The sequence below is a fragment of the Protopterus annectens genome, chromosome 5.part1, assembly GCF_019279795.1.
Source record: "Protopterus annectens isolate FY-2018-M chromosome 5.part1, PAN1.0, whole genome shotgun sequence".
Lineage (NCBI taxonomy): Eukaryota > Metazoa > Chordata > Ceratodontiformes > Protopteridae > Protopterus > Protopterus annectens.
In genome coordinates, this window is record NC_056736.1 from 524,136,479 (window position 1) to 524,159,169 (window position 22,691).

The following is a 22,691-nucleotide window of genomic DNA, read 5'->3' on the forward strand; positions in this document are numbered from 1 at the left end:
TCCACAATGGCCTGTCCTATTCTTCCATTAAGATTCATGCTTCAGCAATTTCAGCAGAGTACAATATGGATCCTCCTATCTTCTCTCACCTCTCCTCAGACAATTTTTAAGAGGGATCAAAATGTAAAACCTCCAAGGAGACCCCCTCTGCCTGCATGGGATCTCAATTTTGTGCTGGAAAAATTAACACTACCCCCTTTTGAACCAGCAGCATCAGCAGACTTACAGTTTTTATCTTGGAAAACTGCTTTCCTTCTGGCAATCACTTCAGCAAGAAGAGTATCCGAGTTACAGGCATTAATGGCAGTGCAGCCTTTCCTTATTTTTCATCAGGATAGAGTGTCTCTGAGAAACAATCCTACTTTCATGCCAAAGGTGGTATCCAGGGTATCCTTGAACCAAGCTATTCATTTGCCTACGTTCTTCCCTAACCCACAGAACAAGGGGGAAAGACTATTGCACACCTTGGATGTACACAGACAACTACGCTACTATCTGGACAGAACTAAAACCAGCAGAAAAACTGACCAACTTTTTGTAGCATATGCAACTGGAGTGCAAGGAAAAGCAATTTCCAAACAGACAATTTCAAAATGGATAGGAAACTGCATTCGTTTCTGCTACTCTTTTCATGGAAAGACAGCTCCTGATAATATCAGGCCTCATTCCACAAGAGCCACAGCCACCACTACAGCTTTCCTACGAGGGGTGGCTACCAAGGACATTTTAGAAGCTGCTACTTGGAGCTCCATGCATACATTTGCCAAGCATTACAATCTACCTTTATACTCCAGATCCCGAGCAGGTTTTGCAACTGCAGTTTTACAGGGGATCTTAACTACACCATCCTTATCTTAGTACCTCCTCCCCCAGTTTGGCTATGGTATTTTACCCATATGTTATGACTGCAGATGCATCCTTGAAGGACATAGTACAGTTTTGTACCTACCATAAATGTAGATGTCCGATAGGTATGCATCTGCAGTCAGGATTACCCACCCTCCTTCCCCTCTGTGGTATTCCTAGGGTGCTTACCCCTCTTTCAGCTAGCTGGGGGAATCTATTATGGTGTATTTGTTTATATGTATATATGTATATATATATTGTTTGCTACTATTTGGAATTTTCAACTTTTCTCCAAATTTAGCCTTCCTAGAGGGCACCTGACATCTGGGGCAAGAAACACTGAGGAAAATGGCGTCAGCTGATGCCTTTATACCCCAGAAGCTCTGACGTCGGGGAAAGTGCGACATCAGCCGAGGCCAGACCCAGACTTTGGAATCCGGCCGACCGAAGGGCTGCCTGAGGCAGGACAACCCATATGTTATGACTGCAGATGCATACCTATCGGACATCTACATTTATGGTAGGTACAAAACTGTAAGGGCCTCGAGTGCGTGCATCTTGAGGTTGAGACTTCTGGCATTGAGCAGCATTACCCTTAGTTTTTTTCCTTTTTTATGTTCTAGGGTGGTAGGTTTAGAATTTGTGCCTTACCTAAAAAAGGCACTATGGAGGTGGCAAGAGCCTTTGCCAATATCCGGAAGCCCAGGAGTGACAGGTGCAAGCCGTCCCTTGCGAAGCAGCGTGGCTTGTCCAGCATGTCATCCCAGGCAGACAGACATTGGATCCCCTTTGAATGACACCAGAGTTTAAGCCAATTATTAAAGCTGATCATCTTGTCTCTGTATTGTGGCATCATTCTTGGTGAAGGTAGGATACTGCTCAAGGTCAGAGTCATACCTGCCTGGGCTACATAATCAGAGAGCTCCTCTATGTCTCTTTTCGTGTAGTCCAGGGAGGTACGTCTCAGGTCGTTCACACCAGCGTGGACAATGACAGAGTCGTACTTGTACCCGCTGTTGAGAGACCTGAGTGCTTGCGTTATGTGGCGGATTCTAGTGCCCAACAGGCAGCTTACTGTGACCTTCTCCTTACTCAATCTGGTGAGCGGGACGTCAGTGTGTCTGACTATGGAGTCACCAATGACGAGTGTGTCTGGCATTGTGTTTGGCCTTAAGGGCTGTGACTGTTTGGCACACTGACTATGTGGTCTATGTGTTGCATGTGTTGTGTCCTGAGGTGGCAGTTGTTTGGGTGTCTGCTTTGGTGGCCTCTGCTGTTTTGGTAGATTTTTGATCGGAGCCTCCGAGTATGTCTTTGTGTATTTGTGTATGATTTGAAGTTGTGATAGTACTATGTGAGACTGGCTTTGTGGTTACCTTCTCCTCCTGTCTGGTCTTGCCAGTCCTATGTTGAGAGAGCTCAGCCTCCAGTTTGGCTATATAGTTGCATCTCTCGCATGTATTTGTGTTTTGTGGGAGAAGGAGAGGGTTGTCCGTGTACATGAGACAATTGTAACATTGCCTCAATATTCCCAGATTCACCAGCTGAGCAGGAGAGGACACTAGCAACTGATCCCTCGACATGCTAGAAGGAATAGACAAGGACTTTAAAAAGACTCCGGGTGATGTAGGTGATCGAAAAGGGGTTTTTGGCTGGTGGGGTACTATGTATAATAGAAGTGCTATATTAAAGTAAAAAAATACTTTAGGAGCAAGTGCTAGGCTTTACAGATAGAGAATAGTCTACTTAAGAATCAAGTAGAGCTGAACTTTTTAGATATAGAATACGCTGATTTGATCAGCAGTACAGTTCAGGGAAAGCTGTTTTAAGGGAAAATTTGAAGAGTGGACTTTAGGTAGCCCGAATAGTTTAACCTTGATTAACTGCCGCTGCTCTTGTGTGCTCCGGTGGCAACTCCGCGCTAAAGCTCGCTAAAGCGTGCTTTATAGCAGGGGGCTGGAAAAGACAGGAAATGACCCAAAATGGCCAATAAACTACAAGTTACTGCCTTAAACCACTCCTCTGAGGACAAACAGGCAGCTCAGTACTCCCCACTCTCACTGGTGAGTAAAGAAACTTCCCTTTGACCAAACAAGGAAAATGGAGAAACACAGGAACCAAGATAAAGCCCAGGGATCAGCAAAATCTGATCACTGGAACAAACTATTAGGAAAGTATGGAAAACAAGAGTATTTTTTTTTGTTTTTTTCAAGTTTTTTTCAGATAGGCAGAAAATACAATACATGCTGTGTTTTTCGACTAATTGCTATCAAAAGCTAGTACACTTGAGTGTATTAGCCTGTTGTTTAACTTTTAAGCAAAACTTAAACAAGGAAGTGCAACAAACAATTCAAGCTATTAAAAACAGTAAAAACAGGTAATAACTGAATAAAACAGGCAGAAATAGTCATCGAAAGGCTTAAAAAGTCAAAAATGCAGAAAAAATACTTAGAATCTGGAAAGTTTGTCTTTTCTGGTCTCTGCTGCTCTAGGAACTCTGCTGGATACCACGAGGAGCTGTGCTGAGTTCTCTATAGCCAGAAACGCCCGCCAAAGCGTGCTTTATAGCAGGGGGCTGGAAAAGACAGGAAATTACCCAAAATGGCCAATAAACTACAAGTTACTGCCTTAAACCACTCCTCTGAGGACAAACAGGCAGCTCAGTACTCCCCACTCTCACTGGTGAGTAAAGAAACTTCCCTTTGACCAAACAAGGAAAATGGAGAAACACAGGAACCAAGACAAAGCCCAGGGATCAGCAAAATCTGATCACTGGAACAAACTATTAGGAAAGTATGGAAAACAAGAGTATTTTTTTGTTTTAAATTCAAGTTTTTTCAGATAGGCAGAAAATACAATAAATGCTGTGTTTTTCGACTAATAGCTATCAAAAGCTAGTACACTTGAGTGTATTAGCCTGTTGTTTAACTTTTAAGCAAAACTTAAGGAAGTGCAACAAACAATTCAAGCTATTAAAAACAGTAAAAACAGGTAATAACTGAATAAAACAGGCAGAAATAGTCATCAAAAGGCTTAAAAAGTCGAAAATGCAGAAAAAAATACTTAGAATCTGGAAAGTTTGTCTTTTCTGGTCTCTGCTGCTTTAGGAACTCTGCTGGATACCACGAGGAGCTGTGCTGAGTTCTCAATCAAAAATAAATTCCCACTGTCAGTCTCAAACCCAGGACCTTGGTAACACTAGTCTGTATGACCTACCACTAAGCCATGACTCTCAAAGTCCATGCAGTGTTAACGTTTGTTTGGCATTCTATTAATTATTTAGTAGTAGAGCTGTCTGGAAACACCCTTGTATTAAGAGCAGTTCTCAGCAAATGTCCTTCCTTATCACTGTTGCAGTATTTCTTAATAATGCATCCTACTGAGGATATACGTATGTCCAGTGAAAACCTTAAACTTTTCTAGGTGCTGTACATTAGACGTATGTCCTACGTCCAACACACAAAATACATAAGTGACATATGACCGTATAATCCACAGAACTTCTTTGCCACAGGTCCAAACACTACTTTTTGAATTTGATCTGTGAAGTTGTTTTTCACATTGTCTCAAGTTCCTATTCTATGGCAGATACGTATCCCACTGGGAACTTTTTCGTATTTTTATTGGATTCTGTCTTGTACACCCAGGATCTGTTTGGTTCTTCTGCAGCAGAACTTTTTAAAAACCTACAGGGTTAAGGAAAGGTTATGGAGGACATTAAATAGATTTTTCTTTACCCTATTCCTACGTTTCAAAGGAATTATCTTCTAAGTTCTCCTTTGTGCGTTGACAGCAGAAATATCCCTCAAGGAGCAAGAGGTCCTCTAAAAAGGTGTTTCCTGGTAGTTCTTCTCAGGATTCTAGAAGTTAGAAGCCCCCTTTCCCTGACAAATCTGCTTCGGTTAGTCATTCATCCTTTCCTGCACCTCAGAGAAATTTTTCTTACCCTTCAATTAACTCGATCTTTTGCCATCTGGAAGCTAATCACCATGGATTACTGGGTTCTTTCCATAATTTAATAGGTTACTTTATGGCTTTGAAATCCCTTCCATCCTTTTCAGGGATTTTTTTCAACCTCCATATAGCCAACTTCTTTACTTTCCTGCTGTTCTGCAGGACCTTTTAGCTCATGGGACTATTCAGTCCATTCCAAAGAGGCATAGGGTTTTATTCCAGAATGTTCTTGGTTCACAGGAAGGAGGAATATTGGAAGCCTATTCAGGACCTCTCATTTCTTAACACTTTTCTGAGAATTCTCTCTTTCAAAGTGTTGCCTCTCTAGTCCCTGATGTTCTTCGTGTTTCACTGTTGCAGTCATTACATTTGGGTTATCTACTTGCAGGTAGCCCTCAGTTGGCCTGATTATCAAAGTCTTGGGTCCTGCATCATTTGCTGTCTCATCTTCCATGACGTCAGGTAGTCAGGGGTATAAAGCATGCAGCCGATGCCATTACATCAGTCTTTCTTGCCATGCGGTGACCGAAGCAGAAGCAGTTCGCAAGTGCCGGTTGGTCGACTCCTGAAATTTTAATTTTTGAGTTTGAGATCTGAAGTCTTCAGCTAAGCTAAGTGCCCTGTTGGGGAACATTTTTCTTGCTCTAAACCGATGTCAGTAAATGTTAACAATTATATTTCTTGTGGAAAGCAAATACCTCATAAAGATTTTCATTCGTACTGCATTCCTTTCTTAGGCCCAGACCACGACTTACCTCGCTGTCGGTTTTGTGCCTTATTCAAACCTGGAAGTATTTGTCATGGGTTCATTTTCGCATCTAAATATTATGGTACACAGTTGAATTATCCAGAAATGGCTTAGGTAAGCCACCCAGCTACTGACATTCCTAAAAAATGCAAAGATAAAGATGGAGACAGACCACATAGGTCCAAAGCTGCCGATGATGCTTCTCCTAAGCTAGTCGCCAGTTCGCCGGTACTCAGTGAGGTGCTTTTGTACCCCTGATACCCGCTACTTCAGATTCGCAGGCCTCTACTGAGACCCATTCGGAGTCCGGTATGCCGCGAGATGCTTCTTCAACTGTGGAACCTGCAAATGTCTCTACCTTGGATAGGTTTGGAGCCACTGTGCAGGCACTGGCGTCTGAGGGTGTATTCAGGCCTACTGACTTGTATATTAAACCTACGCCATCTTCTTCAAGGCCTAAAACTCGATCCATGCCTAGAAAACAAATGCCCAGGCCACATGGTCAGGCCCCTATGCCTAAAAAAACAAATGATAAAAATGGCTGTAGACCTTATTACTCTAATCAGGGGAAGCCACCCTTCTCCCTCTAAGAGACCTAGAACTGATTTTCCTTCTGATTCTTCTGATCAGGATTCTGAAATTTCTGTTTTTTCTGATGACCAGGAATTGCCCTTATCTAACTATGAGGATTCTGATGCAGAGGACTCCATTCCCTCTGCTTCCCCTCCAGAGGATTTCTCTTTTGGTGAAAGTTTGCATACACTTAGGGCGCATTTCCGCTGGGAAAGCCAGGATTACTCTGACTCCAAAAAAGAGGCTTAGGGAATTCTTACTCCTACCTCAACACAGGCCTTTAGCTATCCCTTCTGTACTGGACATTGTAGATGATGACCTTCTTGGAATGTAGCCTAGCCCCTGACACTTTACCTTCAGCTCCCAGAAAACCTGACACGTATTACAGAGTTCCTGACTCTCACAAGTTCCTCTTTAAGAATCCTTCTGGGGATCCTGAGACCATTTCACAGGGACCCAAAGGCATTAAGGCTACTACTGCCAAAAACCCTACCCCCTCTGATAGAGATTCCAGGGCCCTGGACAGATGGGGTAAGAAGGTATTCACTTCTGCAACTTTGGCCATTAGAGCCTTAAACTGTCAGTTTCATATGTTAAAGTATCAGCTGCATATTATTGGATTGCTTAAACAGAAAATGATGTTGATTCCTAACTGTGTTGAAAATAAAGAATTACAGGATTTAATGCATCCTGCTGAACAAGTTGGAAAAGCATACTTTGCAATGTGGTTTTGATTCATTAGAGGCATCTTGCAGGGCTGCTGTCACTGGGTCTGTACTTAGAAGGCATGCTTGACTTAAGGAGCAATCTTTGCCAGATCATGTTAAAGCTAAATTACTGGATGCTCCCTTAAACCAAGACCGCCTGTTTGGCAACAAAGCAGAAGAAGTACTTAAAAAGATGGAGGAAAAAGCTAAATCTATGCAAACTGTTAGAGTTCCTGCAAGTACAACCTCCCAGATTTAGTAGGCACTGGCCTTCTAAGAATTGGTTCTTTCCTGCCTCTTCCAGGCTTTCTGAGTCCAAACCCAGAACCAGCAGAACACCCAGGCTTCAGTCCCAAGGTACTCACAGGCCTAAGCAGTGGGGGGCTCCCACTTCCAAAGCTGGAAGTAGTAAGACACCCCCCTATGGTAAACTGTCACAATGACTTAACTTTAAACCTTCCAAGCCCTGCTGAACTGACTGTTCCTTTAGGGGGAAAGATCGCCCTGCATGCAAAAAAACTGGGAACTCATTACCCAAGATAAATGGGTTTTAAATATAGTTTCCCAAGGATACAGATTCCACTTCCACTCCTTACCCAACCCCAAACAGTTGGCCAAACCTACCCCCAAATCAGTGGACAGAGGCTCAAAAGCAAGTTCTCTCTCTTCTAAGCATCAGGGCTATTCAACCTGTCCCAGAAGAAGAATGGGGGCAAGGTTTCTACTCAAGACTTTTCCTGGTACCCAGAAAAGACAATTCCTCGTGTCCTGTCCTAGACCTGTCTATCCTAAACACTTTTTTGGTAATCCCAAAATTCAAAATGCTAACTCTTCATCAGCTGCTTCCTATGCTCAGCAAAAATGCCTGTTTGGCAACACTACTACTTGCACATCACAATAAGGGAATCCTGCAGAAGATACCTATGCTTCAGAGCAGGCCACATGTACTTTCAGTTCTCTTCACTGCCCTTTGGCTTATCTACTGCGCCCAGGGTATTCACAAAGTGCCTAGCTCCAGTCATTGCATTTTGCAGGCAAAGAAATATTCAAATATACTCATAACTGGGTGATTGTCTAATTCAGGCAGAATGCCAGGACATACTATTAAATCATCTGGCATTTGTAAAGAAATTACTAACTTATCTGGGGTACACCATAAACGAAAAGAAATTGCATCTAGTATCCTGCCAACAGATTGTATTCCTGGGAGCAAGCTTGAATAGAACTTCACAGATGGCATACCTCACGCCAGAGAAACAAGTTCATTTGACAGCCTACTTCAAACTACTGGCCACAAAGACCCAGCAATCTGAAGGAAAATACTGTAAGCCCTGTGGTTCATGGCCTCTTGCATTCTACTAATTCCGTATGCAAGACTGCATATGAGGAAACTACAATGGTATCTAAAAAGCCTATGGTGCCAACATTCTCAGGGCCTAGAATCAATGATTCCTATCATACCTTGTCTAAAGATTGAGTTCCTTTCGTGGGCAGAGGCCTGCCACCAAAACAAGGGACTGCTATTCACTCTACCCCCTGTCGCCCAAACCCTAACAACAGACACATTAGACTATGCATGGAGGGGCTCACTTGGCAGGGCAGTGCATTCAGGGCAGATGGAACCCGAGTCAAATGCACCTGCATATCAATCAAAAAGAAATGTTAGCTGTACAGAATGCTTTGTCAGCCTTCAAGGATCACATTCTTCCAGGACAATTATTGGTAAAGACGGACACCACTGTTATGTGGTACATAAACAAACAGGGGGGAACCCATTCATACCCCCTCTGCAGACTAGCCATGGGTCTGTGGAACACAGCCTTGAGCTACCAAGTGCACCTACAAGCTCAATTCCTGCCAGGCAAGCTAAATACACTGGTAGATGACCTAAGCAGAAATCTCATGGACCCACACGAGTGGAAACTGGAACCAAAGATATTCAACAGTTTGAGAATCAAATGGGGGAGCCAAGAGATAGACCTGTTTGCCTCCCCTCAGAACTACCAATTGGACAAATTCTGCAAAAGGACTCCCCACAGACAAGCTTGGAAAGTGGATGCCCTGTCCTTCAGCTGGAAAAACCTATCAGTTTATGTCTTTCCCCTCCAAAGTGCTACTAAAGATCAAACAGGACAAACTAAGGACAATATTTATTGCACCAGACTGGCCACACCAACACTGGTACCTCCTGTGTGTCAAGTGTGTCACTTCTGAAACCATGGCACCTGCCTCAGACCCCTGTCCTGCTGTCCCAGCAGGAGGGCCAGATTCTGCACCCACAGCTTCAAACCCTGAACCTTGCAGCCTGGCTAAATACATGACCTCTCCTTTACCATCCCTCAGTAAGCAAGTGATGGATGTCATTCTGGAGGCAAGGAGGCCTAGTACTAGAAAATCCTATGCTGAAAAATGGAAGAGATTCTGTTCCTGGAGCCAAACACAGGGGATGGACACAACTGTCTCCAATTTACCCCTCATTCTTTGATACTTAACTGAGATGCTTCACAAGGGCCTTTCCTTTTCTTCCATCAAAATCCATGCCTCCACCATCTCAGCTCATTATAATACAGAGCCACCCCTCTTCTCTCATCCACTGCTGAAGCAATTCCTCAGAAGGGCCAAAAACGTAAGACCACCCAGGAGAGACCCTACTCCAGCCTGGGACCTTAACTCTGTATTGGAAAAGCTCACTCTACCTCCCTTTGAATCAGCTGCAAATGCAGAGTTGAAATTCCTTTTTTGGAAAACAGCCTTCCTCCTAGCCATCACTTCAGCAAGAAGGGTGTCTGAATGACAGGCCCTCATGACAGTGGAGCCTTTAATCATCTTTCATGCGGACAGGGTGTCCCTCAGGACCAATTCCTCCTTTATGCCCAAGATGGTATCCAGTGTGGCCCTTAATCAGTCCATTCATTTGCCAACCTTCTTTTCTAATCCACAGAACAAAGGGGAATGAATACTGCACTCCTTGGACATGCACAGACTACTTAGATTTTACTTGGACAGGACTAAGCCTCTCAGGAAATCTGAACAGCTGCTGGTTGCATTTTCTGCAGGGGCAGAGGGGAAGGCTATTTCAAAGCAAACCATTTTTAAGTGGATAGGCCATTGCATTAATTTCTGCTATAAGCATCATGGAAAACCTACCCCACATGGGATAAGACCACATTCAACCAGGGCTGCATCTACCTCTACAGCCTTTCTCAGAGGTGTCCCTACCAGGGACATCCTAGAAGCTGCTACCTGGAGTTCTGTACATACCTTCCCCAAGCATTACCACTTGCCAATTTTTTCTAAACCCAGAGCTTGTTTTGTCACTGCAGTCTTGCATGGCCTTATAGCTGGTCCTAATTCTATCTAACTGCCTCCTCCCTTCCTTAACTTTGGGAATCTACCCAAATGTAATGACTGTAACAGTGAAACACGAAGAACATAGTACAGTTGTGTACACTTACCATAAATATAGATGTTCTAGTGTATTCACTGTTGCAGTCCTGGTTACCCTCCCTCCAGCCCCCTGACTTTTATTAACTATACCTCTACTCTTGCTTGCTATGCTTAAAGCTTTCTGGTGTATTTGCTTTTTGTTGGAGGTGTAACCTTGTAAATAATTGCTTCCCTTTATGGGGGCACCTGACATCTGGGGCAAGAAAAACTGATGTAATGGCTTCGGCTGCATGCTTTATACCCCTGACTACCCGACGTCATGGAAGATGAGACAGCAACCGATGCTGGACCCAAGACTTTGATAATCAGGCCGACTGAGGGCTACCTGCAAGCAGATAACCCAAATGTAATGACTGCAACAGTGAATACACTCAATCTACATTTATGGTAAGTTACACAACTGTACTTTTTCTTTGGTGCTTCCTCAGGCCTACATGCACTGTCAGAATCTGAAGGATGTTTTTCGTTGAATTCCTGTTTACCCTGCCTTCAGGAAATGTTTTATAGTTCACCGTTTTTCCTCACATTATCAGTTCTCTGCTTTGCCTTTTGGTGTTTCCACAGCATTAAGAGTCTTTATGTCTGTCTCTAATCATAGCATACTGCAGAATTCATGGTGTCCAGATTTTACCCTATCGGGATGGCCTTCTAATTCAAGCCTTTTCTCAGCAGCTTCTACTCCAGAATCTGGAATTCACTGTGCTTCTGCTTCTCAATGCAGATTTCACTCTCAGTCTCAAAAAGTCTGTACTGACCCCTTCATAGGATCAGGTTTCCCTGGCTGCAGGATTCAGACCATACTAATGGTGGCTTTTCTTCCTTCTCTCAATGTTACCTTCTTGGCAGTTTTTTTACAGTCTCTTTTTCCTTTACAAGTGGTGTCTGCAAGAGGATCTTCTGTGAGCCTTAGGTTACATTGCTTCTACCATTTTTATTGTTCCTTTTGGCAGACATCACATAAGGAAGCTTCAGTGGTATCTAAAGAAAGTCTGTCTTCAGCATTATCAACCTGTGGAATATTCCCATCTTGCTATGCCTCAAACAGGAATTTCTGATGGTGGATTCATCAGGTAACTGTGAATCCAGGCCTACCTTTTTGAGCTCCTTCCTCACTCAGGAACTCTGTACAGACACCTCAGATATGGGTTGAGGGGCTTCTTCCAACAGCATCAGGGTGAATACTTTAAACATTACAAGTTAGATGTGCTTTCTCGGGCCAGAGCTGGCTTTGCCGGTGCCATCCTTCATAGGTTTCTAGAAGGCTCTTCTGTTGCATCCTCCTCCCATCTTCTTCAGTAGCCTTTGTACTCTCAGTAAGGAATACTGCAACTGTGATAAGGATGGACATAGTACAGTTGTGTAAGAAGTTACCTTAACAGTAAATGACCTACTTTTCACTGTTGCAGTATTTTGTCCTTCCCTTATTCCCTTTTCTCTGTTCTTTTACCTTGTACTTTGGCTGAGGAGTCCTTTTATCTCCCCTTTCTGGATGCGTGTCTTTCTTTTTTGTTCTGGTTCTCCTGAAGTAATTCAGTTCTGAAGATTAGGTATTCATATGTCACTTATGTACTCTACACCTAGTACATAGGACATGCATCTCACATATGAGGCCTAGAAGGGCCTAAAGCGTTGGTTTGCTGGCTGGACATTTGGTTATCCTCGGTAGAATATCCCTTTAGTAATGAATACTGCAACAGTGAAAAGTAAGATGTGTATTGTTACGGTAAATTCCTGCATATCTGTATTTTGTCTGTAACCTTGCAGATTAGCAGTTTATTTGTACATTTATTTTCCAGTACCAGCATTAGCCTATTCAAAAATTCTAAAGGAGCTAAAACCAATCCTGGCAAGCAATGAGCATAAAGTATGAAACTAGTCCTGGGCAGGATATCAGCTCATATGTGCACATGAATCATAGAATATCTTTCAGAAGAAATGGAAAAGCTTGTTTCTTTATATAAGGTAATGAAAAATAAACAGTACTCAAAGTAGCATAAGCTTATACTATAGTTGCATGATCTTTGTTACTATAAAGAAGAACACAGTATAGGAAGTATTGGTATCCAGAGTCGTTCAAGTGAGTTCTTATGTGTTGTTAATAATGTGATGCATATGGTTAGCACTTTTCAGTTATATATTGTCTGTGAGTCTGGAACCATTTCCAGGGTGACAAGAGCCCATTAGACACTTGGTCAAGACCTAATTTTTATTGCTTGATGATGGAGCCCGCATTCTAATGGTCTCTTGACATTATGCTGTGATGTAAGAAACTATGAAGTACATGAATCCCATGCATTATGTTGAAAATAGAATGCTAGAAGTAGCAAAAAATAAATAAATAAAAGAGGAATCCCAAAATGCCATCTTGGCCAAGTTTCATAGCAATGTTTCTTTATATTGCAGTTTTAGTTCAGGTCTTTTGTGTGTGCCATACTTGTACAACAGAATGTGCTAATTGACAGCAGTAAGGGAAATAGGGAAGTACTGAAATGACTTGGACCCTTCTTTGAGATTCTTTATTGAAGGTGGTTAACCAGACTCAATAATTAATTGTAAATGGATTATTCTTGATAGAAAATGCAAAGTTCCAGACATTGTAACTGTAGTGATAACATGGCTATTTAAAATGTACAGAGCTGCACCTAACCTGAAATAGAGAAGTCATAATCTGCCAATAATAAACAATTTGTTGCCACATAATTATTCTTTTATTACTTGACAAGAGCAGAAAGGTGTATAACTCAAAATTCTGAAATTTCATATTAATTATGGTATTTTTGAAGTTGCACATGGACATACAACTGTGAACTATTGTCTTTTTAATGTACACCAAATCATTCACATCTAGGTTATTTTGATTTTATATCCTATATTTAGATTAACCTGGAATATCTTTACATTATATGGTCTCTTAGAAATATATCATTCTCTATCCATATTTCAGGATGACATCTGATCCAGTTTAAATGTATGGAAATATAATTTGACTAGTAGATATTCTAAGTAGAAATAAAGATTTGTCAGCAATAGTATGAGTTTTTTACCCAACTTAATTCATTACTTTAGACAGACAGATATATAGATAGAGAGATAGATAGATAGATAGATAGATAGATAGATAGATAGATAGATAGATAGATAGACTGACAAATATTATTCACTTTGCAGAGATCTTGTACATGAAATCATACTTTTTAATCCTAACCATTACATGAAATAACAGGTTTTTTTTCACATATCCATTTTCATTTACTTTACTGTTAAAAGAGTACTGTACCTCCAGTTGATTTCCATATTTTGTTTTCCCAAATATTATTCTACTCTGTACTCCTAAAAAAATATATGTGCTTTAAGAATAAGTATATTTGGTTTTCTTTCCAAACAGAGACTGGACCACAGAATCTGCAATCATTCCCTGTAGAAGAAAACCAGCAAGGTTTGTTGTCATCTTCCCTAGCTGTATCAATTGTTTTTAATTTTATAGTGATAAAATGGAGGTTAACTTTCTTATAAGATATCAATCAATACAAAAAAGACCACATTCTTGAAAAGTTGTCTTCAGTTTCTGTTCTTGACAATGACAGTTTGGACTGGTTGCTTTTTACTGCAGTAAAGTTATTCGGAGTGGCCCAGTTCTTAATTATGTCGGCTAGTTTCTTGTCTGTCTGTGAAACCAGAAGAGATAAATACAGGCCTAAGATATATTTGTTGCCCAAACTATAGCATATTTATCAACATATTCATACAGTTATTGGCGATGAAGTCTTGCTTTTTCATCACATTCAGTTGCACAAAACAGCATTTAGTCAAAATCCCTATGTGCAGGAAGGAAGTTACTCCTGTACTCAGTTTGTGCCAGTTTTGAAGTTATAATAGTGTGGAGGCTGTAGGGGGTCTTTGCAGAAAATTAATTTATATTAAGTGCCATTTTGTGCAGTAGTTTGATGAAATGGCATTTTATAAATTCAGCTTTAAGCATACTTTTATCATATGTAACACATTTGTTTATTCTCACTGCTGTCTACTGAACTGATGCCACATTGGAGAGGACTTTGGTATTTGTGTCTTAGGGATTTAGATAAAAAATATAGTTCTGCATTTGTCATATCTATAAGTTGTTAGCCCTTCCCCATTTAGAAAAGGTTCTAGTATGATTTTCTAATATTCATTTGCTTCGATTTTATAGCTACACAAGATGTCTTAAACAGCAAATAGACACATTTTACATTGACTTTTTTCTTTGGAGCATAAGCACACCAAACCCTCATGGGGGGGGGGGGTATGCCTCTTGTACACCTTACCTCTTAGTTATAACTTTTCTGAATTAGACATAGGAGCTGTCAACCCCTTCCTTCATACAATTTAGCTTACATTTGTTCACACAAACAGCCATTAGAGTACTTTAGGAAATACATGTATCTTATGGTGTTTCTTCTGCCATTAAAGTTTCTGCAATTCAAACTCTAACAATGCAAATGCATAAAATATGATTAATCAGATATGTACATTTTACTAGTCTCTATATACTCTGATACTCAAGACTGCAGCATTTATAGGTCGAAGAAGATCCCCCCCCCCCCCATTATAGGTAGTGCAGATGATTTCAGAACAGACAGGGCTTCTGAAGCAAGTGTCATTGCTGCAACAAGAAACTAAGCATTACGATCATGCAAGTCTTTAAATGCAGCATAATGTAGCTAAAATACAACCTATGCTCATAGCAGATGATAATATAAGCATTTGATGTGTAAATGCACAAATAAGTGGACTTACAGACTTGTTTATGTTCTTTGACTGCTGTAACGTTTTAGGTTGGAACTGTCTACTGTGAGAAATACTAAATAGTTTTTGCTTATCTGCAGTTCTAATTTTGAATGTTTGCTGTGTCCTGCACCTTAAGCACAGCATGAAAAGCCAAGTACCCCAGTAAATACAAAGTCTCTCATGCACGCCTGTACTTATTTATTTATTAATCACATTTGTTGATCAGTTAGCCATAACTGATTCAGCAGCCCTTTTACAAAGGACACCCAGGGTAAGAGCTTACACAAAAAACATATTTTATTTATTTATTTTAGTTTGTATACTGGGGTAGTACACTGATCACTGTAGACCACTTGCAGGCACAACCCAAGTGAAGAGATTCACAAAGAAAGAGAATAGAACAAATTCATATAGATATCATTCTGAATTATGTATCATTACATTTAGCTGTACAGATAACTATTTATTTCTTTATCTATCCATCCTTTTGTTGAACAGGTTTGCACAACTAGCTAGCAGATGCTTTTGAGAGGAGACCAAAGGTGGAATTTATACTACAAGGGGAAATGTAGCCAGGCCATCAGGGAACTTCCTCTACTCTTGGTTGTCAGGTGAAGGATTTGTGTGTTATACATCCTGACTTCCTGTTTCCTGTCCAGGTGCGGAGGCAGCCAGGAGGAACAGGAAGAAAATATGGGAGATTCAGCTTTGGCTGAAAATGAAGTGAAGGTTGATGAAAATGTAGCTGAAATTGTAGAATCTATATCAGAAGTTTTTTTCTGATCCTGTGGGTGCAGAAAAAATAGTGATATTGGAAGAAAAGGAGATTGTAGCTGTAACAGAGATGTATTCAGAGGAAAACTTTCAGAGGAGATTGTTTGAAGGAGAGACAATTACTTCTGAGAAATGCATAATTACAACCCACCAATTGGGAGGGTTGCGGGATGATTATTTGGAAGAGATGGTAAACCAAAGTGAACCAGTAAGTGGAGCAGCAATTTCATGGAGTGACATCGTGAAGAAAATAGAAGAAGAGACTGTGCCAGAAAAAAGTTCAATAGACAAAAACTTATGCATAAACTGTGGAAGAATGGGCAAAGAAGAAAGAAGAAATAAAAGAAACAAAAAAGAAGTATACAGTACATGTGAGCTGTAAATAGGAAGAAAGTTTGGACAGGTATAAGGTTTGGAACTCTGTCATTAGCACCTCTGGGTGTCAAAGCAAAAGAGGTAAGAGCATTAATTTTAATTAATAAAGAAACTTTTTGTGACTTGATATTTGAGACTGGGCAGGTCATAGAAATTTTTGGGTGCATATGAACAAAAGAAAAATATTTATCCATGGTCAGAATATGTGGTGCAAGCTTTTTACAGGCAAACTAAGAAAAGAATAATGATCCAGTTTAGAACTGAAGTTAAAGCAAAAGAACTGAAAGAACGTTTGTTAACTATATGTAAAGAAGTAATGGACACTACAAAAGTGTATGATGAAGGGGATGGGAATGTGGAGCCATATTGAAAACAGAAAATGATAATGTTATGCATGTACCTAGTATTATTAATGTTCACAGTAATAGGGGTTTTGTGAAATACAGGGGTCAACCAAAAACTTATTTTTGTGGAAAAAATTATCATTTAATCAATGAATGTGATAAAAAGATGCTATTCATGTGGCAAAACAGGGCATAATGCAAAAAATGTGATTTAAAGTGCAAACAATGTGGCAATACTGGTCATCTGTGGCTAGAATGTGAAATGAATGTGCAAGAAAATGAAGTTATACAGTATAAAGAGATAGTAGAATGTGTTATATAAGAAAATATACAAAAAGATCTAACTAATAAAGAAGTTATACATGAAGTTAAAGAAAATAAGGAAAAAGAAACAGGAGACAAATGAGGAAGAAGTGGATTAGTGCACAGCAAGAAATAAAAATAATTCAATAGGGAAAAGAGTTTAAAAAAGGAAAAGAACATTCAAAAACATAATGCTTAGACAAAATAAGAAAGGAAAGGGATAAACATTTTATTATACTAACTTCTTAAAAGCTGAAAATATTAGCTTTAAATGTGAACAATATGAAAAATCTTAAAAGAATAGGTATATTACAATGGTGTACTGCAGTAGATGCACATATTATTGTTTTAGAAGATATCAGATTATTAACAGAGGAAGAAAGAACACAAACTGAGAAACTTTGAACTGGTGTGGTAGTTTGGAACATGGGGAAAGAAACATGCTTGGGCATATGTATATTATGTCAATAAAGCATTAAAATATTAGATGTAACCATAGTGGAACTAGGCCGAACTACGGTAATATCTATTTGTCTTGCCAACATAGAAGGCTTCACAAACCACACAGGAAGCATAATACGAATGAGCCTTACTTACTCTAATTGCACTAATTCTGTTTGTGGTATAGTTAAGAGGCACTGGAGAGTACTCATATCAGATGAAATGTAAAGAGCTGTTAGGTAATACACCCTTTTTCTGTTTCAAGAAGCATCCATCTTTAAAGAAAATGTTGTGTTACAAATCTTTATCATTAACATCTAATGACAACAGTTTGCGTAAAATAGGCACCTATCCTTGCCATCATTGTAATGCTTGTAAATATATTAGAACGGACGATCAGTTCATACATCCAGTTACTGAACGCATTTTTAATATTAACCTGTATGCCAACTGTGGCACGTGTGATCTGGTATATTATGCTTCCTGTGTGGTTTCTGAAGCCTTCTATGTTGGCAAGACAAGTAGATGTCTTAGAGACCACATTAGGGAACATTTGTATAGTATTAACAGAGGTGATGATAGGAATGCTCTCTCCAAACATGTTAACAGCATGGGGAATAACCATTGGTTTAAGTTTATGGTTTTAGAAATTTGTAGGTCTGGTTTAAAAGGTGATGATGTTAGAACTCACACTGAATGTCTTGAGATAAAGTGGATGACTATTTTACAAGCGACAAGTGGCAAAGGGTTAAATGATTTTATTCCAATTAAGCCTTTATTGAAGTCATGTGACCTCAAACACTGATGTATATAATTGATGCTTGATATGCTTTTTGAAGTTAGATCTGATGAAGTACCTTGTATCTGTATGAAAGCACTTATCTTGTGTTTTTTATTTTCAAAGTTATGTTTGTGCTTTTATTAAATGTTTTTTTTTACGCTACTCCTGCCAACCAGTTCTTTGTTTGGATTATAATATAGTGGTTCCCTGGGAGATCTCACAAAAGAGGTAAGATGTTTTATACATATTAATAAAGACTCTTATTGTGACATTAGTTTTGAATCAGGGCAATCTATGGAAAGGGTTTTGGGACAATATGAATTAAAAAGGAACTTCAATCCATGGAACTTTTATATATTTCAATTATATAATAGGGAAACAAAAAAGAAAATATTTATTGAGTTTCGCATGTAAGTGAAAAAGAGACATTAAGCGACTAAAGATATTGTGTAAAGAAGTGATGGACATTGTAAAAATTTGTGACAACAGAGGTTTATGAACTGGGTGGGTATGTAATGTGATAGTAAAAATGGAAAATGACAGTATTGTTCATATACCAAGTTTGATAAATGTTGAGGTGAGTAGAGTGTTTATAAAACACTGGGGACAACCAAAAATGTTTTTTGTTTGTTTGCTTTTTTTTTGGAAGAAATTATCATTTAATTAATGAATGTGATAAAAGAAAATGTTATATTTGTGGAAAAGTGGGGCATAATGTGAAAAAATGTGATTTAAAATGTTTTAAATGTGAAAAGTGAGGAATTTTTGGATGGATTATAAGCAAAATATAGAAGAGTATAAAAAGGGGAAGAGGGAGAAACCTAGATCTTGATCAAGAGATGGAGCTAAGTGAAGTAATAGAATTAGAACAAGAAGAAAATTGAAGAAAATCAAATGATGACTGATAAGAGTGAGCTAAAATAAAGTGCAAGAACTAAGGAAAGAAAAAGTGATAAGCATGCAAATGAGAGGATGTCAGATGTAAGTGAAAAAATGCAGAACAGTAAAAGGAAGGAACATTTTTATTGGAAAAAAGTAAAAGATAGGAAAACATTTCTAGGGGTAAGCATAAAAGAGAATAAAAAGGTAAGGGCTATTTTTAGAAGGAGGTATAAGTAATATAAAATATATTACTGAAAATATTAGCAGTAAATGTAATAGTATTAAAATATAAAGTGTTGAACAGGTGTATTAGAATGGTGTGCTAAATTACACATGGATATAATCATGTTAGTAGACATAATATTTTCAGAGGATGACAGACTTCAAATGGAAAGGTTATTGGGGTGAAATCATCTGGAATATAAGTATAGAGATGTGTTCAGGTGTAACAGTATTATGTAAGTCATCAGTTAAAGTGTTGGATATTATATTAGTGGTATTGGGGAGAGTAATAGTTGTAGATAATAAGCTGGAAAGGGCAGCTGTATATAATTATTGCTATATATGCATATGAGACAAAGAAAACAAGAGAAGAAAAGTTTTTTTTTTTTATTATTTTGTAAGTGCCAATAGGATGCAATAATGGTAGGTGATATGAATTGTGAAATATGAAAAAAAGAGAGAATGGATATAAAAGCATTAGTTGAAGTAATAAAAACTGGAGAGTTGTATGTATGGAATAAAAAGCAATGGACATATGAAAGAAGTATTTAAAGACTGAAATATATTTTTTCTTAATTTCACAAGTGTCATACGAGAAGGCACAAACATTACAATATTTTCTGATCATTTAGCAATTTAGTTAGAAATTCAAGAAAAATTATTATATAAAAAAATGGAAAATGTATTAGATAAAGAAGAGAGATAAATAATTAATCAATTGTGGGCAGATGGTGTAGAAATTAATGTTTTTTTATCCAAATTGGACAGCATGGTGGATAAATATCAAAAGCAAATATAAAGAATGGTATGTGGATTAGCAAAAAGTAAAAAGAGAAGAGGGAAAGAAAAAATATAAAGAAGTAAGGTTGCAATGAAGAAGATAAGTAATAAGAAAGAATTTTATAATAGAGAGTGAAAGAAATATATGATTGAAATCAAGAAAAGAGTAAAGAAATGTTATTTAAACTAAGATACATCTTACATGGGACGAAAGAAGAAGTGGCACCATATTTGTGTGGGTTAGTAAAAAAGGAAAAGATGGTAATAAGACAGTTAAGAGATAAGAATGGAGAGAGCGAAGTCAACAAGAAATAATGAATGTAGTAACGTAGTATATAGAAGAGAATTAAAACAAATTAAAACAGATTGACTATATATGTGAAAAGTTAAAAAACTGACAGAACAAGATATTACAGAAATAGAAAAAGCAGTTATAATGGAAGAATTGAATAATGTATTACAAATGGTAAATTTAGAATCTGCAATGGGTTTAGATGGGATAGAATATTGTATTTATAAAGATATGAAGGATTCCCAAAAAGAAATATTTGTTACAAGTGTTAAATGAATGGGTGGAAGAAGGATTTAGACAAGAAGAGATTTTATTGGAGTGATGAAATTTATATGGCAGAAAAGGATTTTAAGTACGATATAAAAAATTGGAAGCCAATAGTACTTAATAACTCTGATTATAAAATATTTATGAAAATTTTATAAATAAGGCTAGATAAGTTGGTAAAATATCAGAAGACACTATATTTGGAAGGAAAAGGAAGGGCACTCATGAATTATTGATAATAAGAAAAATTGTACATATTTATTATAGAAAGGCGGAAGAAAAACTATGGTTGGTGACCCAAATAAAGCATTGATAAGATACAACATGACATATTATGGGGAAATAATGAAATAATATAAATTAAGTGAGAAACGTCTTTAAATTTCTAAGACAGCATATAAAAACAATAAAGTAAAAGTGTTGCTGAATGGATGGTTAAGTCAATAATAAATAAGTATAAAAGTGGGATAAGGCAAGGATGTCCTATGAGCATTATTTTATTTGCATTCATTATAAATGCAGTAGTTAATAATATACATATGGCATTGGAAGAATCAGGATATAAGACCATAGAGGATAACAGTAATACTTACTTATGCAGATGATAGTGTAATAGCAGAAAAGAATAAACAAGGGATGGAAGAAGTGATTAAGAGATTTAATGGACAGTTGAAGAGTATAGGAATGAGTATAAATAGAGATAAAACCAGGGGATTATGAGAAGAAGGTAAGATAAAAAACCTACAGTTTAATATGAAATGAATACATTTGGTAATGAGATGGTAAAGAATAAACAGTGGGAAGAGACAGTAGCAAAACTGAGAAATATATCCATTTTGGAAGACGTACAAGTTAATTTTTAAGAAAAAGGTGTACTTATTAAATTCTGTGTTGCTAGAAAAAAAATAGCATATTTAGCAAGGTATATATGATCCCAGAAAAGGTGAAAAAAATGATTTTGACAACTGTTTTTCTCCTTTATATGGGGTTCCAGGATGAGCCCAATGAAAAGAGGTATGGTATATATTAAATAGGAAGAAGGAGGATTGGGCTTGATAAATTCAGTGGTGTATGTAGCATCATTGAATTTATACAGGAAAATAAAGTGGGTTAAAGAAGGAAATGAATCACTAATAGGTATAATTATAGCACAAAAATATAGAAAGATATGGAGTTTGTCGAGCAAATGTAAAAGAATAAGAAAATTTAATGGAGAAATAATATATCAAGAGAAGATTATATTTTGGAAATTAAAAATAGGAGAATTGAAACAAAAGAGAAAATACATTATATAGATATAATCAATGAGTATTGTATTTACTCATGTAAAATATAGAAAATCAAAAGATAAAGGTGTCAAAAACTAGAATAGAATGGTGTAAAATGTATGTTGATGTAGAAAGTTTGTATGGAGATTATCGATAAGTAAATTGTTAGTAAAAGCTAATATGCCATATAAAAAATAGAAGAAAGAATTTGTCATTATTGTGGTGAAGCTGAAACAACAGAACATTTTTTTGCAATGTCAAAGGGTAAAGAAATTATGGAATAAGTTATGTGAAGAAAATTACTTTGAAAGTATTATGAAGATAGGAAAAATCAATATGGATATGAAAGAATTTGGTTATTACTGTAACAAGAATATGGAATTTGCAACAAAAATCGATAGAAAGATGTTTTATATAATCTGGACTATATGGAATGAAAGAATGAATGACAAAGTATAATGGAGAGTAGATATCAGTTGAGATATTAAAAAGGATAAGATTTTGGTTGTGAGGAAAAAGAGTTGGAGTCAATGTGTATATACATATATAGATGGTAATGCAAACGATAATGATGGAAGCATTTAAAGGATTGAAAAAATATAAATAATTGTAAATAATCTATAATATATGCTAGGAATGTAAATATATATAATGTAAATTATGTAAGTAATGTATTTAATAAAGGACCATACTCTTTTCACTGAGTATGAGACCCGTTTCTTTAAGGAAATTCCTCTTCTGTTCTAAGCACAGTGGCAGGCCAGAGAAGCAGGGAGAGGAAAATGGATGATGAAAACAGGGGCAGTGTGAGTGAGTATGTTAGCGAGCTGTTTGGATAGTGTAGCATGAAAAGGAGTGAACAGAGGAGAAGGCAGTCGAGCATTCTGTTAATGAAAAGTGTGAGCTGGAGAAGGAGGAAAATT

At 37.9% G+C, this 22,691-nt stretch overlaps 1 protein-coding gene across 5 annotated transcripts in view; it reads left to right on the forward strand.

Annotated features, from left to right (window-relative positions):
• LOC122803500 overlaps nt 1–22,691 on the forward strand; it is a 601,463-nt gene that overhangs the window by 533,009 nt on the left and 45,763 nt on the right. For all 5 annotated transcript variants that reach the window (XM_044073138.1, XM_044073140.1, XM_044073137.1 and 2 more), the window contains one exon: nt 13,661–13,711. In XM_044073138.1, coding sequence (XP_043929073.1) covers nt 13,661–13,711 — 51 coding nt within the window. The remainder of the gene's footprint in view (nt 1–13,660; nt 13,712–22,691) is intronic.